We start from the raw sequence: 15887 nt of genomic DNA, 5'->3' as shown, positions 1-15887 counted from the left end.
CAGTTCTGTTAATCATAGAATTGCAATAATTAATGTGCTTCCCACTCCTCCTACCATATAATTGACTTCTGCACCATGTTCTGTTTTCGTGTATTACAATGTATGACAATTATTAAAACTGCATTCACAGTTATTTAAATCAGAATAATACAAGTGATTTGTTTTTGTGTCCACTCTGGAAAACTGGCTGCATATTTGACAACTGCCTGACGTTGCCACATAGAAGACTCCGACTTGAGTGAAATTGGTTGTTATAGCACTGATGTCGTTGATAACATTCCACAAAACAAACAAACAAAGATTTTGCCCTTCATTTATGCCCCTTCTGCAGCAAAAGTCATAATTAAAATAAACTGGTGTATTATCCCATATTTAGAAAAGCCATACAACAAATGAGCCAAAACTCTCAAATCTTGCAACATTAAAACTTCATTTTATCTAAGAGGTATCACAGTTCAAATCCTAGTCAGTAACATGGATAATAAAGATTTATTAAGTAACAGTGGTGTTTACAAACAATCACCTGCACCGACTGTAACAAATTGTACAAGGGTTATTGCAAAAGTCGTGGCAAAAATTTTTTGTCTCAAAAATGGTAACAAATTAAAAATTTCTGAAATATGCAAATGGGAGGTTAGTTCATATGTATACATTACATACAGAGAGACAGATGAACACACATGCTGCCATAAAGATATGGCACAAGAAAAAAGATGAAACAAATTTTGTCATTTCAAATGTGTTTTCTACATCTACATCTACATGATTACTCTGCAATTCACATTTAAGTGCTTGGCAGAGGGTTCATCATACCACAATAATACTATCTCTCTACCATTCCACTCCCGAACAGTGCGCGGGAAAAACAAACACCTAAACCTTTCTGTTCGAGCTCTGATTTCTATTATTTTATTTTGATCATCATTCCTACCTATGTTGGTTGGGCTCAACAAAATATTTTCGCATTCGGAAGAGAAAGTTGGTGACTGAAATTGCGTAAATAGATCTCGCCGCGAATAAAAATGTCTTTGCTTTAATGACTTCCATTCCCAACTCGCGTATCATATCTGCCAAACTCTCTCCCCTATTACGTTATAATACAAAATGAGCTGCCCTTTTTTGCACCCTTTTGATGTCCTCCGTCAATCCCACCTGGTAAGGATCCCACACCGCGCAGCAATATTCTAACAGAGGACGAACGAGTGTAGTGTAAGCTGTCTCTTTAGTGGACTTGTTGCATCTTCTATGTGTCCTGCCAATGAAATGCAACCTTTGGCTCACCTTCCCCACAATATTGTTCGTAATTTTAACACCCAGGTACTTAGTTGAATTGACAGCCTTGAGAATTGTACTATTTATTGAGTAATCGAATTCCAACGGTTTTCTTTTGGAACTCATGTGGATCACCTCACACTTTTCATTATTTAGCGTCAACTGCCACCTGCCACACCATACAGCAATCTTTTCTAAATTGCTTTGCAACTGATACTGGTCTTCGGATGACCTTACTAGACGGTAAATTACAGCATCATCTGCGAACAACCTAAGAGAACTGCTCAGATTGTCACCCAGGTCATTTATATAGATCAGGAACAGCAGAAGTCCCAGGACGCTTCCCTGGGGAACACCTGATATCACTTCAGTTTTACTCGATGATTTGCCGTCTATTACTATGAACTACGATCTTCCTGACAGAAAATGATGAATCCAGTCGCACAACTGAAACGATACCCCATAGGCCCGCAGATTGATTAGAAGTCGCTTGTGAGGAATGGTGTCTAAAGCTTTCCGGAAATCTAGAAATACAGAATCAACTTGAGATCCCCTGTCGATAGCGGCCATTACTTCGTGCGAATAAAGAGCTAGCTGCGTTGCACAAGAATGATGTTTTCTGAAACCATGCTGATTATGTATCAATAGATTGTTCCCTTCGAGGTGATTCATAATGTTTGAATACAGTATATGCTCCAAAACCCTACTGCAAACCGACGTCAATGATATAGGTCTGTAGTTTGATGGATTACTCCTACTACCCTTCTTAAACACTGATGCGACCTGCACAATTTTCCAATCTGTAGGTACAGATCTATCGGTGAGCGAGCAGTTGTATATGATTGCTAAGTAGGGAGCTATTGTATCAGCATAATCTGAAAGGAACCTAATCGGTATACAATCTGGACCTGAAGACTAGCCCGTATCAAGAGATTTGAGTTGCTTCGCAACCCCTAAGGTATCTACTTCTAAGAAACTCATGCTAGCAGCTGTTCGTGTTTCAAATTCTGGAATATTCCATTCGTCTTCCCTGGTGAAGGAATTTTGGAAAACTGCATTCAATAACTCCACTTTAGTGGCACAGTCATCGGTAACAGTACCATCGGCACTGCGCAGTGAAGGTGTTGACTGCACCTTGCCGCTAGTGTACTTTACATACGACCAGAATTTCTTCGGATTTTCTACCAAATTTTGAGACAATGCTTCATTGTGGAACCTATTAAAGGCGTCTCACATTGAAGTCCTTGCCAAATTTCGCGCATCTGTAAATTTTAGCCAATCTTCGGGATTTCGCGTTCTTCTGAACTTCGCATGCTTTTTCCGTTGCCTCTGCAACAGTGTTTGGACCTGTTTTGTGTACCATGGGAGATCAGTTCCATATCTTACCAATTTATGAGGTATGAATCTCTCAATTGCTGTTGCTACCATATCTTTGAATTTGAGCCACGTCTCGTCTACATTTGCATAGTCAGTTCGGAAGGAATGGAGATTGTCTCTTAGGAAGGCTTCTAGTGACGCTTAATCCGCTTTTTTAAATAAAATTATTTTGCGTTTGTTTCTGGTGGATTTGGAAGAAACGGTATTGAGCCTAGCTACAACGACCTTGTGATCACTAATCCCTGCATCAGTCATGATAATCTCTATTAGCTCTGGATTGTTTGTGGCTAAAAGGTCAAGTGTGTTTTCGCAACCATTTACAATTCGCGTGGGTTCATGGACTAACTGCTCGAAATAATTTTCGGAGAAATCATTTATGACAATCTCGGAAGATGTTTTCTGCCTACCACGTTTTGAACAAGTATTTTTGCCAACATATCGAGGGAAGGTTGAAGTCCCCACCAACTATAACCATATGAGTGGGGTATTTATTTGTTACGAGACTCAAATTTTCTCTGAACTGTTCAGCAACTATATCATCGGAGTTTGGGGGTCAGTAGAAGGAGCCAATTATTAACTTAGTTCGGCTGTTAAGTATAACCTCCACCCATACCAATTCGCACAGACTATCTACTTCGACTTCACTACAAGATAAACCACTACTGACAGACACAAATACTCCACCACCAATTCTGCCTAATCTATCTTTCCTGAACACCGTCTGAGACTTCGTAAAAATTTCTGCAGAACTTATTTCAGGCTTTAGCCAGCTTTCTGTACCTATAACGATTTCAGCTTCTGTGCTTTCTATTAGCGCTTGAATCTCAGGGACTTTCCCAGCACAACTACAACAATTTACAACTACAATTCTGACCGTTCCTTGATCCAAGCACGTCCTGTATTTGCCATGCACCCTTTGAGATTGCAGCCCACCCTGTACTTTCCCGAGGCCTTCTAACCTAAAAAAACTGCCCAGTCCATGCCACAACAACAATGCACAATGGTAATTACACACCATGCACATTCCGTGGTATCAGGAGTCTCCCCAAAGAATCTACAGCAACGTGACGCGACCTGGATGGCTATCCTTTCCAGGAGAACAAAACGTGAAGAGAGACCAGAGTGTGAACAGCCATTCAGGATGAATGTTGCTCGACTTGAATAGTGCTCTTATGTAAAGATTGCAGTTCAACGTGGAAGAAATGCGTGACTGTTCTGCAAGGAGCTTGTGAAAGGAGTAGGAACTGTTGCTCTACCATGACCCTCATATATTAATCAAACTAGCAGGGTTGCAGCAGCTTGAATGAATGAGCAAGAACACAGCTGGAGGTTATGTATGTCAAATTCCACATTTTCTGAGTATGTACTGAAGGAAGGTTACAGATACAGTGCCCACACTGAAGTACTACATATAGCCAAAAAATAAAAAAAAACTTAGTCCGTCACAAGCATTTGGAGTAAATATGCATATACCTCAAAACCTCCACCTGGTTCTCAAAGGCCAGTTACATCTAAACACATCCCTACTTTTAAGCTTAAAATCTTCCAGTTACTCAGTTACATATTCTCAGACCCCAGTCCCAATGATGACATTCCTATCCACAAATCTGGATCACAACAGAACTGTGTTATACATTACTTTGTTTTCCTCACAATCTTTAGTATGGTATGGGAGGATTATGTACCACACTTAATAAAATCCATATTGTAAATTGTAATTCAGTGTGTAATTTAAAATGCTTGAGGCATAACAAGAGTGATGAGCACACTATTTGAAATTTCATACCTAATGCCATGACCAAAGATTCTGTGTGTGCTGAAAGTATCTTTGTTTATAATGTTTGCTTTTCTACACACTGGTGTCACAGCCTAACACATACAGTCACGAAACTCAGTGCTGTGAAAGTTGTCTCTGTCAGACAGTTGAAGACACAATAATGACCCTAACGGCAAGAAAGCCATTCAGTACTTATCAACATACACGTCATAAAATTAATGTCTCTTTGTTTTACTACTTAATTTACTAAATCTTTATTGTATTTTTGCACCTCAAATGTTTGTAGAATCTCAAGAGATCTGAGTGAATGTAATAAATGACACAAACTACAATTTCTTCATGAGGAAATGCTCTCAAAATTGCATATGGTTGCAATTTATCCCACTGAAGATGAGAGAATTTGTAAGAAGCATGTCTTTCTGTTGCTGAGTGTTCTTAAAGTTGGCTGAGTGTTCTTAAAGTTGGCACTTTCTTTGACATGTAACAATTTTGCACGAAGTCTGAAGATTTGCACTACACTTGACTTGCTAATTGATGAATATTTGTTTGATATAATTACTTCTTTGGAAGACAACGAATATGTAAAAATTCTGAAATTTGTGACTCTGATGCAGCAACAATTGCGGAATTGGTTTCCTTTGAGAGAGGACAAAATTTTCTCTTCTGTCATTTTATTACCACACCTGTATGATAGTATTCTCTTCAGTGAGGGTTGTGGTGGCTTATCTTGTACTGCATTCAATAGCAGTTTCGTATTTTATGCATCCATAACCTGATTTGTTTTGAAGTGTAATGCACAAAACTTCATGTTATTGGGTAGATATATGTTCTCTTCCAGCAATTCATCATGTCTTCTGCTATTTATTATCTAGTTCTTGTTATTAAAAAGAAATGTTATCCTTCAGTAAATGTCTGTATGTCACAAGAAAACTGTAGCTAAACATTCCTGTATTTGCTGTTTCATATCTCCTGTGGTCCTTAGGAAACTTGTGTAATGATAAATTTGTGTCTTCTTTTTGTTACTGTTACAATTTATTGCACTACATACACTCCCTCTCGTACAAACCATGTTACAAATCAACGAAAATGAGACTATTCACTTTCATTGGATATTACAGTTAACCATGTAGCTTAATGACCACTTGGTGCACTGCTGTCATAGCATATTACAAAAATGGACAGAAGAGTCATGACTGTACTAGACTGTGCTAGTGTCACTTGTGGGCACTAGTAAATTATTTACCAACAATGAGCCAAAAAGTCAAAAACTGGTTCAAAATCAACAAATATAAGGGATCAATATAATAGAGGGAAACATTCCATGTGGGAAAAATATATCTAAAAACAAAGATGATGTGACTTACCAAACGAAAGCGCTGGCAGGTCGATAGACACACAAACAAACACATACACACAAACATTAATTTTAAAAAAACCTAAAAAAGTAGACTTTTCTGTTGAAAATACTCTTCAGTGGAATAGAACACACACACACACACACACACACACACACACACACACACACACACATATCCATCCACACATATACAGACACATATTTTAAATATGTCTGTATATGTGTGGATGGATACGTGTGTGTGTGCGCGCGAGTGTATACCCGTCCTTTTTTCCCCCTAAGGTATGTCTTTCCGCTCCCGGGATTGGAATGACTCCTTACCCTCTCCCTTAAAACCCACATCCTTTCGTCTTTCCCTCTCCTTCCCTCTTTCCTGATGAGGCAACAGTTTGTTGCGAAAGCTTGAATTTTGTGTGTATGTTTGCGTTTGTTTGTGTGTATACCGACCTGCCAGCGCTTTCGTTTGGTAAGTCACATCATCTTTGTTTTTAAATATAAGGGATCAGAAATACAAAAATAATGTCATGTGAAAGTAATGCCTACAAAATTTAAAAACCTACATAATCAAACCAAATGCTTTGGATAAGGAAACCAAATTAGCAAGTGCAAGAAAATAGAAGTGGCTTTTCAATTAACAGAAAACCCGTATAATAAGAAATCTGTTTCCCTAAATGTAAGCCTCTGGCACTACAACACTGTCTTTAGACCAGAATGTCTTTATGCTGTAGAATGCCTTTCGTTAAATACAGCCAAACAATTGGGTGAAGTAGAAAAGAAAGAAAGGAAAAGAATCAGGAAAATCTTGGAACAAACATATGACAATGGGAAATAGAAATTAAGAAGTAATAATGAAACTGTGGAAAGTTCGGGATGGAATATCAACAGTACTCTAAAAAAGATATATTGCTGCTCACAGTAAAGATTACAAATTGAGCTGCAGACAGGCACGATGAAAAAACTGTTACACATTTGAGCTTTCTGCCAAAGATGTCTTCAGAAAGAAAAACACACACACATTCACCCAAGCAAGCATACCTCAAGCACACATTTTCGAATGGCATCAGCAATCTGGAACTTTGAAGGAGGAGGGATGGCAGTGCATGGGGTGGTGGCCATAGGGGGAGGGCAGGGGATCAGTGCTACCTGGCGGAGCATGCAGGGGCTAGACGGTGGCATGGTGGCAGGATGAAGGTACCAGCTACATTGTTGGGATGCTTTGTGCTTTGATGGAAAGAGGGAGAGGGAATGGGGGGTTGGGGTGGGAGGAGGGAGTGGAAAATGCCAATGGTTGCATTGGCAGAGAGTGGTGCACAAGGACAGTGAGGAGACTTGAATTGAAAAGAGGTGATTGGACAGAGGGGGCAGTAACTATTGGGTGGAGGGTATGGGGACCATAGATTGAGGTTGGGATGGTTTCAAGAGCGGAGAATGTGTTGTAAGGATAACTCCTATCTGCACAGTTCAGAAAAGCTGGTGGTGGTTGGGAGGGGTCCTGATGGCCCAGGTTGTGAAGCAACATAAAGCAAGTTATGCTCAGCTGCATATTGTGCCACAGAATGGTTTATTTTGCTCTAGGCCATAGCTTGGCAGTGATCATTCATCCTTGTGGACAGTTGGTTGGTAGTCATACTAATATAAAAAGTGGCATGATGACTGTAGCAGAGCTAGTATATAACATGGCTGCTTTCACAAGTGGTCTGGCATCTGATAGAGCAGGATAAGCCTGTGACAGGGTTGGAACAGGAAGTGCTAGATGGGTGGATCAGGCAAGACTTGCCCCTGGGTCTTTCACAGGGATAAGATGCCTGTGGGAAAGGGTTGGGATTAGGCATGGCATGGGGATGGACTAGGATGTTGTAGAGATTGGGTGGGCAATGGAACGCAATGTTAGGAGGGGCAGGAAGAATCTTTGGTAGGATATCCCTCATTTCAGGACACAATGATAGATCATCAAAGCCCTGACAAAGGATGTAATCCAGTTGTTCCAATCAGAAATGATACTGGGTGACAAAGGGGGCAATCCTTTGCTGATTCTTGGTGGTGGTTGGATGATTGGGTGAAACTGGGGATATGGCATGAGAAATCTGTGTGCAGACTAGCCCTGGGGAATAGTGCCTGTCTGTGAAGGCCATTGTGTGTCACAAAGGCCTCACAGACTGGCACTATTCTCCAGAGCTAGTCCATACACAGATTTCCCTTCAGTTTACTGGGCGAGGAAATTCTCGTCAGTGCAGAAACGTTGTCCCCAGGAGACCAGTCTGCATGGGAAGGATTTTTTGGTTTGGAAGTCATGGCAGCTGTGGTCAAGAGCACAGTGGACCACCCTGAACACAACATCCTAGATTTCAGTGTCTGCTTCACAGCACAGGTCATCTTGGTCCTCCCTTCCACCACAGGCTTTTCAGAAGTGTGCAGATGCGAGTTATCCTTATAACACATTATCCATTCCCAAAATCATCCCAGCCTCAACCTATAGTCTTTTCCCCTTCTCTGCTCTCCTCCATTTCTGTCCCCCCCCCCTTCCCCACTTCCTACTACAGCCTCCAAACGCTACACCAGGCAGCCTTGTCCAGCTACCATCAAGTCCCTGTGCACTCTGCCAGGCAGCACTGACTTTTGCCCCACATCCCTCCCCTTCCCCACCCCATTCCAGATTGCTGCTTCTGTTCAATGTGAAACAGGTGCATTCTAGCCAGAGTGGATGGAGATAGTGATCAAATGTGCACAAGGTGTGCATGCTTATGTGAACATGTGTGTATTTTCCTAACTGAAGAAGGCTTTGGCTGAAAGCTCAAATGTGTAACAGCCTTTTCGTCATGCCTGTCTGCAGCTCAACGTGTCATCTTTATGGTGAAAAGCAATATATCCTTTTCATACTGTTGAACTAATAAATATGAAAAGTACAGATTCCTAATCACCATATAGTGGAGATGTTGAGTCATGGACAGGCACATCAAAAAGACTACTGAACAAGTAAGCTTTAAGTCACAAGGCATTCTTCTGAAATAAACAACATACACATTCATGTAAACCCAGTTTACACATACATGACTGCTGTCTCTTATTTCTGGGGCAGCCAGAGACAGCAGTCATGTGTGTGGGAACTGTGTTTGCGTGAATGTGTGTGCATGCATGTTGTCTATTTAAGAAGGAGGTCTTCTGGCCGAAAGCTTATGTATTTAGTAGTCTTTTTGTTGTGCCTATCAGCAACTCAACATCTCCGCTATATGGGTTAGTAGCAATCTATCCTTTTCCTATAACGTAATTATTCCAACATGGACTTTCCATTGTTTGAACTAATAATTAAGCTTATGAAAGAATAGAACCAATATTAGGCACAATGAGGAAAAGAAGAGTTGTATTCTATGGACACCTAAAAAGGATAGATAAAAAATGATTAACAAAAACAGTTTTTAACTTTTTTAACAAAGAGGTAGAGGGGCTGGCCAGTACTTACCTCAGCTCAGTACAGCCGATAGATACACATAAAACACATAAAACAGAACCGAAAATTTACGTTCCTAGCTTTCGGAACAAATGTTCCTTCATCGGGGAGGGGAAGGAAAGGGAAGAAGGGAAAGGAGATTCAGTTACTCACAACCCAGGTTATGAAGCAACAGGGAAAGGAAAATACGGAGGGTAGCAAGGATGGAGGCATGGTTGTCAGAGGGAAGTGTGCAGATGAAGGAACATTTGTTCCGAAAGCTAGGAACGTAAATTTTCGGTTCCGTTTTATGTGTTTTATGTGTATCTATCGGCTGTACTGAGCTGAGGTAAGTACTGGCCAGCCCCTCTATCTCTTTGTTAGTATTTTTAACTTTTTTGACAGAAATGCAAAAACATCAATGGTGTGAATCAAAGAAGTTAAAGCAGACTTGAGGGAAATGGGAATAATGGTGAAAGAAATAGGAGAAAAGTTCAGGGCCAAAGTAAAATGTTTCAAGGGCTTTCAGGATGGGGAAAAAAGATTGACAGGCACATGGGGGGACACAAATCAGAAAGAAAAAAAAAAACACTGGAATGAAAGGAGAAAAGAAAGAAGACGTAAGTTATATCATACGGTTCTCATTGGGTCAAACCAATAGTAAAAGTAATAGAGATAATAATAATAGTAACAGTAATAACAATAAAAATAATAAGCAGAAACAGTTTCCAGACACTGGTCAAATCTGTTTCATACACAAGCCTCTCCATTTTCCTCTACCCTCCCTCTACTGCTCTGCCACTATCCTCTTCCAGTCCTATCCCTTTTCTCCAAATACTCTCTTCCATTACTTTTATCCAACTATCCTTTGGTACTCCTCATGGGGTTTCACCTTGGAGCCTCAATCCATGCACATTCCTTGGTATCGTATAACATGTCTGTACCACTTACACTTCACGAGTCCGTCCTCTCGTATAAGGAAACTTCCTTTGCCTTCTCCTTGAGCTCTTCAATTTTTATTTTGTTCATTAATATTACTCCCACTTGTGTTTCTACAAAATTTAGGTTCATGTGCCTGTATCTTACTTAGGTCCCTCATTTACAAGAACATTAAGGCCTTATGTTCAGCCTGACCTGAAAAATCAACCACAAGTTTAGATAAAAAGACCTGTATCTTCTACAAGCTACTATACCTTTTCACGAGAACCTTGACATGACTGCAACAGCTGCAACAAATCTGGCAGGATGGGAACAAGTGCTCCTGCTTGGAAGCCCCCAATAGCACCAAGTGCTTCACACAGCAGCACACGGTGGAGATCTGCAATCCAAAACAATGGCAACTGAAACGTGCTGTTGTGGCACAAAATGTAGTATTGGCTACCACTATCTCGATCTCATGGATCCCTACCCTTTCTCAGTTTATTAATTCTCACTTTGTAAAAGAACAAACGTATTACAGAATCAAATAATTGCTGTGCAGAACCTTATGAGCTGGTACACTATTCTGGTAGGAGTTATGACTTCATAAATTATGAAGTTTCTTGAATGTTTCTTTTATTATTTTCAAAGTTTTGCTGAAGAGATGGAATGGCATAATTTACCAAGCACACAGAGGCAAAGCAGTAAGTTCATCACCCAGCAGTTCTATCATTTCAAATGTTCTTTTAAAAGATGAAGTCATTCAGTAATTAAACAAGCAGTTGTACAATAAAAATGGTTCATTAAGTCAACATTGCTTTTTCTCTGTTTTTCCATGTAATCCCAACTAATTTCTATACACTTTTGCCATCTTCTTATGAGTCTCTCAGTAAAAATTTTGTACCTCAATCTCAAAGCAAGTTTTGTACTTTTTTCTTTGCAGTTTTGTTGACAATGAACTTGATGTCACGCAAAGCTTCTTTCACTGGATGAAACAGATAAAAGTGTAAAGGGGTAAGCCATGGCTGAAATAAGGATAACGTAGGATCTCCCAAACTATCTTGTCAATTGTTTCCAGTGACAGTTGTGCTTTACAAAGTCAACTGTTATGCAGAAAATAGCACAGTCATTGTTGTAATGCAGAAACAGAGCAACTTATCTGATTCCCAAATGGGCATGGCCATTGGCTTTCAGGCTAAGTGAAGAAGCATTAGTGAAATGACTAAGTTTGTAAACTGTTCTTGTGCCATTGTGGTTAAAGTATACTGTGCATGGCAAAATAGCGCTATCCAAAACCGTTAAAGAGGCAGTCGAGATGCTCCACGGGTCACAGACGACAGGAGTGAATGATGGCTGCAAAGATGAACCAAAGGGCTACCAACAGTCTCCCTCCAATGGCCATTCAGCAAATGTTGTTGTGTATGGGCCTCCACAGCACGCTCCTGGTTCATGCACAAATGCTGACTGCTTTCACGGGCAATGAAGGCTGCAATTTGCATGCCAATACTGCAACTGGACATTGCTGAATGGCGACAAGTGGCCTTTCCAGAGTAATCGTGTTTTATCTCCACCAGACAGATGGCCGTTGGTGTGTATGGCATGAACTGCCTGAAAGAAAACACCCTTCAACAATCATCTACCAGCAGAACAACGCAATGTATCACAAAGATCACAGTGTACGAGGGTGGTTCAAAGAGCACCAGGATGAGTTTACCTTATTCCCCAGGCCACCAAACTCTCCAAATTTAAAACCAATTAAGAATCTATGAGACTGCCTCGATTGGGCTGTATGTGCCAATGATCCTCCACCGAGAAACGTGGCACAGCCTGCCACGACACTGCCTCCAGCATGGCTCCGCATCTGTACCTTCCAGAACCTCACTGACACTCTTTGTGCATGTTTGCAGTGGTCCATGCTGCAAAAGGTGGTCACTTTAATGTGACTGGACTGCGTAATTGTTATTAACCCTTCCAGCCAGCAGTTTCCAAGTGTGTATCTAGCCTCCTGGTGGTAGTTTACATTGTTGTTGTTGTTGTGGTCTTCAGTCCTGAGACTGGTTTGATGCAGCTCTCCATGTTACTCTATCCTGTGCAAGCTTTTTCATCTCCCAGTACTTACTGCAACCTACATCCTTCTGAATCTGCTTAATGTATTCATCTCTTGGTCTCCCTCTACGATTTTTACCCTCCACGCTGCCCTCCAATGCTAAATTTGTGATCCCTTGATGCCTCAAAACATGTCCTACCAACCGGTCCCTTCTTTCAGTCAAGTTGTGCCACAAACTCCTCTTCTCCCCAATTCTATTCAATACCATTATTATTCTAGTCAATACCATTACCAGATAGTAAAGGAAAAGATCATTTTATTTAAATTGCTTTAATGCAGGAACTATTTGCACATAATTAATGAAATTTTAGCATAGGAATAGAACATATTACATTAAAGACAAATGATCACTTAAAACAAACTTTCAGTGTAGTATACTTTGAAGCTGTCTTCGAAACAAAGTTCTACACTGCAGTTTCTTTCTATGCGCTTCTGTACAAGACACAGTCTGGAATTTATATGTGCATCTTCTTTTCACTTTTCAGTGGCGTGATAAACAATCAGTACACTGTGCACTGAAATATTTAGTAGTCTTCTAAATATTTTCATTTTTTCTGTTATACATTTATTTATGTCCACTAAGAGGACAGTTCATAGTTTCTGATTTCTTCCAACTAACCACTTCCCAGCAAAGATCTTAATGGTACATTTGCACAGATATTCCCACTTTTAGCTGATAAAGTAGTTTTGCCCATTACCAACAGATGGGAGATCAATATAGTTTTATTTGCAAGAATTCATCTAGTAAGTATGTGGCCAGGTTGCAGCCATGCAAACACTCTCCACCAGGTAATACATACTCGGATTCTCACCAATGAAGAGTTAATAGATATTTATCTCCCACTGTGTCTGTCAATTGGGCGTAATGAACATGAATTTCTTTTAATTCTGAGAGATTATTTTTCCATGTTCACACTCAAAAAAAACCATGTCCTCAGAAAGGAAATAATGTGCAAATGCCACAAACAATCTGTCAAGTCTACAATTTGTATTTACATCCAACCGGAAATCATAAAATATCTTTATGGTAGTGTTGCCACTTAAACTCTAATGCTGATAGTTGTCTGAACAATATGGTGCTTGTGAAAAAGAGAATTCCTTCCACAACTTCTAATAGTTGCATATTATTGTATTTTTCAGCGACAGATTATACAATAAGCAGCCACTTGCACATCTATTCCAGAAACACTACAACTGATTAGATCACAGAAATTCCAAAATCTTTCAGGTGGACTATTCAACAGCACATATTTAGAGAGTAGCAGGAAAGGAGAAAGAATTACATCAGCAACTACAGATTATCTGGCAGAAATTCTACTGAACTTAATTCTACACTGCAGTCCAAGCTGTTCCATAACCAATTCCTAATCTCAAATTCATATTTGAAGTGTTACTTACCTTGAGCAACAAGTTGTGCACCTAGTAACTGAACAAAACGTGGAACCAAATCTGAACAGTGCCGGCAAAGAGAGACAGCGCAACGAAGACACGTGGACAGTTGCCTGCTGCAGTCTTCAGTGGGAGCGACAACTAGGAACAACAGCTCGACAGTGTCCACAGTACGATACACATCATGGGCAACATCTTCTCGTGAGCTGAAACATTAAAAATCTGTTAATGCCGTACTTCCTTTTTGGTCAGTGGTGTGATTGTGCGCTGTATGGCAACACTTATTTCAAAATACTCACACATAACACTAATTATTTTCCATGACTTTAAGACACTGAGTTAAGAAATGTGACATATTAACTGGTGCTGTTTACCACAGACATTTAAAAAAGTAAACACATTATTTGTGTTAGCTCAGGTAATTGTCATTCATTAACATAGTCAAAACAAAATGGAAGGAGACTTGAAGGAGTGCAAACAGAGTTTTTGTGATGCTGTGGAGTTTAAAGGCAACAAAAACTCCCAAACAAATAAATCTGGAACTGAATAAAAACCCCCATGTACATCACTGAAGAGATGGAAAATTGGCATTTAAAATGATCTAGGCATGTGAAACGATTAAGGGATGAGCAATGCTGAAAGAAATACTGTGGTGGCAAACTTCATACAGGAGAAAAAGATTAAGACCCTTTGCAGAATGGAGGAGGATATGCAATGAAGAAGTTTGGAAGATTTATACACGGTTCGAGAGGCTTGGATACAAGGCTGGGTGAAATGACCTAAAGAGCCGTAGACTACTCACAAAAATAAAATACTAAAAACATAGTCATGCTATAAATCAGAACTGTCTTTGCTTTCATTTGACAGTATCTGAGCATAAGTTTTCATTTTCTACATTAATACTTGGCGGTACAAAAAATAGCCAAAAATGAAATTTAATGTTGGTGCCAAATTACATGGGAGCCATTTATTCTACAGCATGCTCGATACCCTTAATAACGATGAAGAAAACTAGTTATTGTCAGTATCATTGGATGAAATGTACCTTCTTGGATTTCAGAACAAGAATAAACTAACACAATACAAGTAAATCGGCTCTGTGTAATAGCTAGTATTATACCACTTGCAAAGGCATTCACCATAGTAATGAGTAGTTGAGTATGAACAAGGCTACCATAATTTATGGACTATAAGACTCACTTTTTTCTTCAACAAACTGCCTCCAAAATTCATGTGCATTTTATACTTGAAATTAATGTAAAAAGTACAGTGTTTTATTTAAAATTCCCGCCAGTCTTAAAAATGGCCATATATTCCATGCCGCAGGAAACCTATCTCTATCTGGTAACATTTGATTCAATTGGCAACTGCAGTGCACTGATACAACGAACATGAGTTGTGGGGATTCACAAGCTTGCTAACACTGTCTCCCTCGCATCCTGCCATCACAAATCTAGAATACTGTCTAGCCTATGATGTGTCATTGAAGTATATGATGGCAGTGAACATGAACTGAAAGTGATTTGTGTTATCGGTAACAGTACAATATTTTTGTTAGAAGCTAGTTCCGTGATGGAAAATAAATACAAGGTATTCATATGATGTGGTCCATAAATTTAAACTAATACATATGCGTAAGATCATGGGGAAAAAAAACATCAGTGTTTAGGCCCTCCATCAACAGGGAAAAAAAAAAAAAAAAAAAAACATTTGCAATTGGCGGAATAGTAAAGAAGAACTGGAAAAAATGAGGAAGACTAGATGTCCAAATAGAGGACTGAATGCAAAACGGTCAAAACTAGAAGATAACATACTGAAATGGATTCAAGGACACCGTCAAAATGGCATGGAAATTAATACAAAAATTATTCAAATACATGCCTGTAAGCTAGTGCTACAGTAGAACTTAACAGACTTTAAAGGTGGAGTTGACTGGTGCTACAGGTTTATGAAATGTCATGGGCTTAACATGCGAACCAAACCCAAAGTATCTCAGAAAATGCTACAAGAGAATGAAGAGAAAATATTATCTTTCCATCACTTTATTATTCAACACTGAAAGAAAACCATTGTGGAACTAAACCAAATAGCTAATGTGGACAGAACTCCTGTGACATTTGATGTGTCGAGTGACGGAACTGTTGCCATGGAAGGTGCTAAAACTGTAACTATAAAAACAAGTGGACGTGAAAAAGTGTACAACACCTTTATCCTTCCATGTTGTGTTGACAGAATTAAACTTAATCCAATGATCATTTTCAAGCAC

At 39.6% G+C, this 15887-nt stretch overlaps 1 protein-coding gene across 1 annotated transcript in view; it reads right to left on the bottom strand.

Moving 5' to 3' along the window:
* The window catches only part of LOC126482318 (integrator complex subunit 7), a 157635-nt gene that overhangs the window by 67078 nt on the left and 74670 nt on the right, over positions 1-15887 (bottom strand). The window contains 2 exon segments of the mRNA XM_050106360.1: positions 10401-10525; positions 13631-13827. Of these exon segments, the coding sequence (XP_049962317.1) occupies positions 10401-10525; positions 13631-13827 (322 nt within the window).

Source organism: Schistocerca serialis, chromosome 5, assembly GCF_023864345.2.
Source record: "Schistocerca serialis cubense isolate TAMUIC-IGC-003099 chromosome 5, iqSchSeri2.2, whole genome shotgun sequence".
NCBI classification, from domain to species: domain Eukaryota; kingdom Metazoa; phylum Arthropoda; class Insecta; order Orthoptera; family Acrididae; genus Schistocerca; species Schistocerca serialis.
This window is presented reverse-complemented; position numbering and strand designations above follow the sequence as displayed.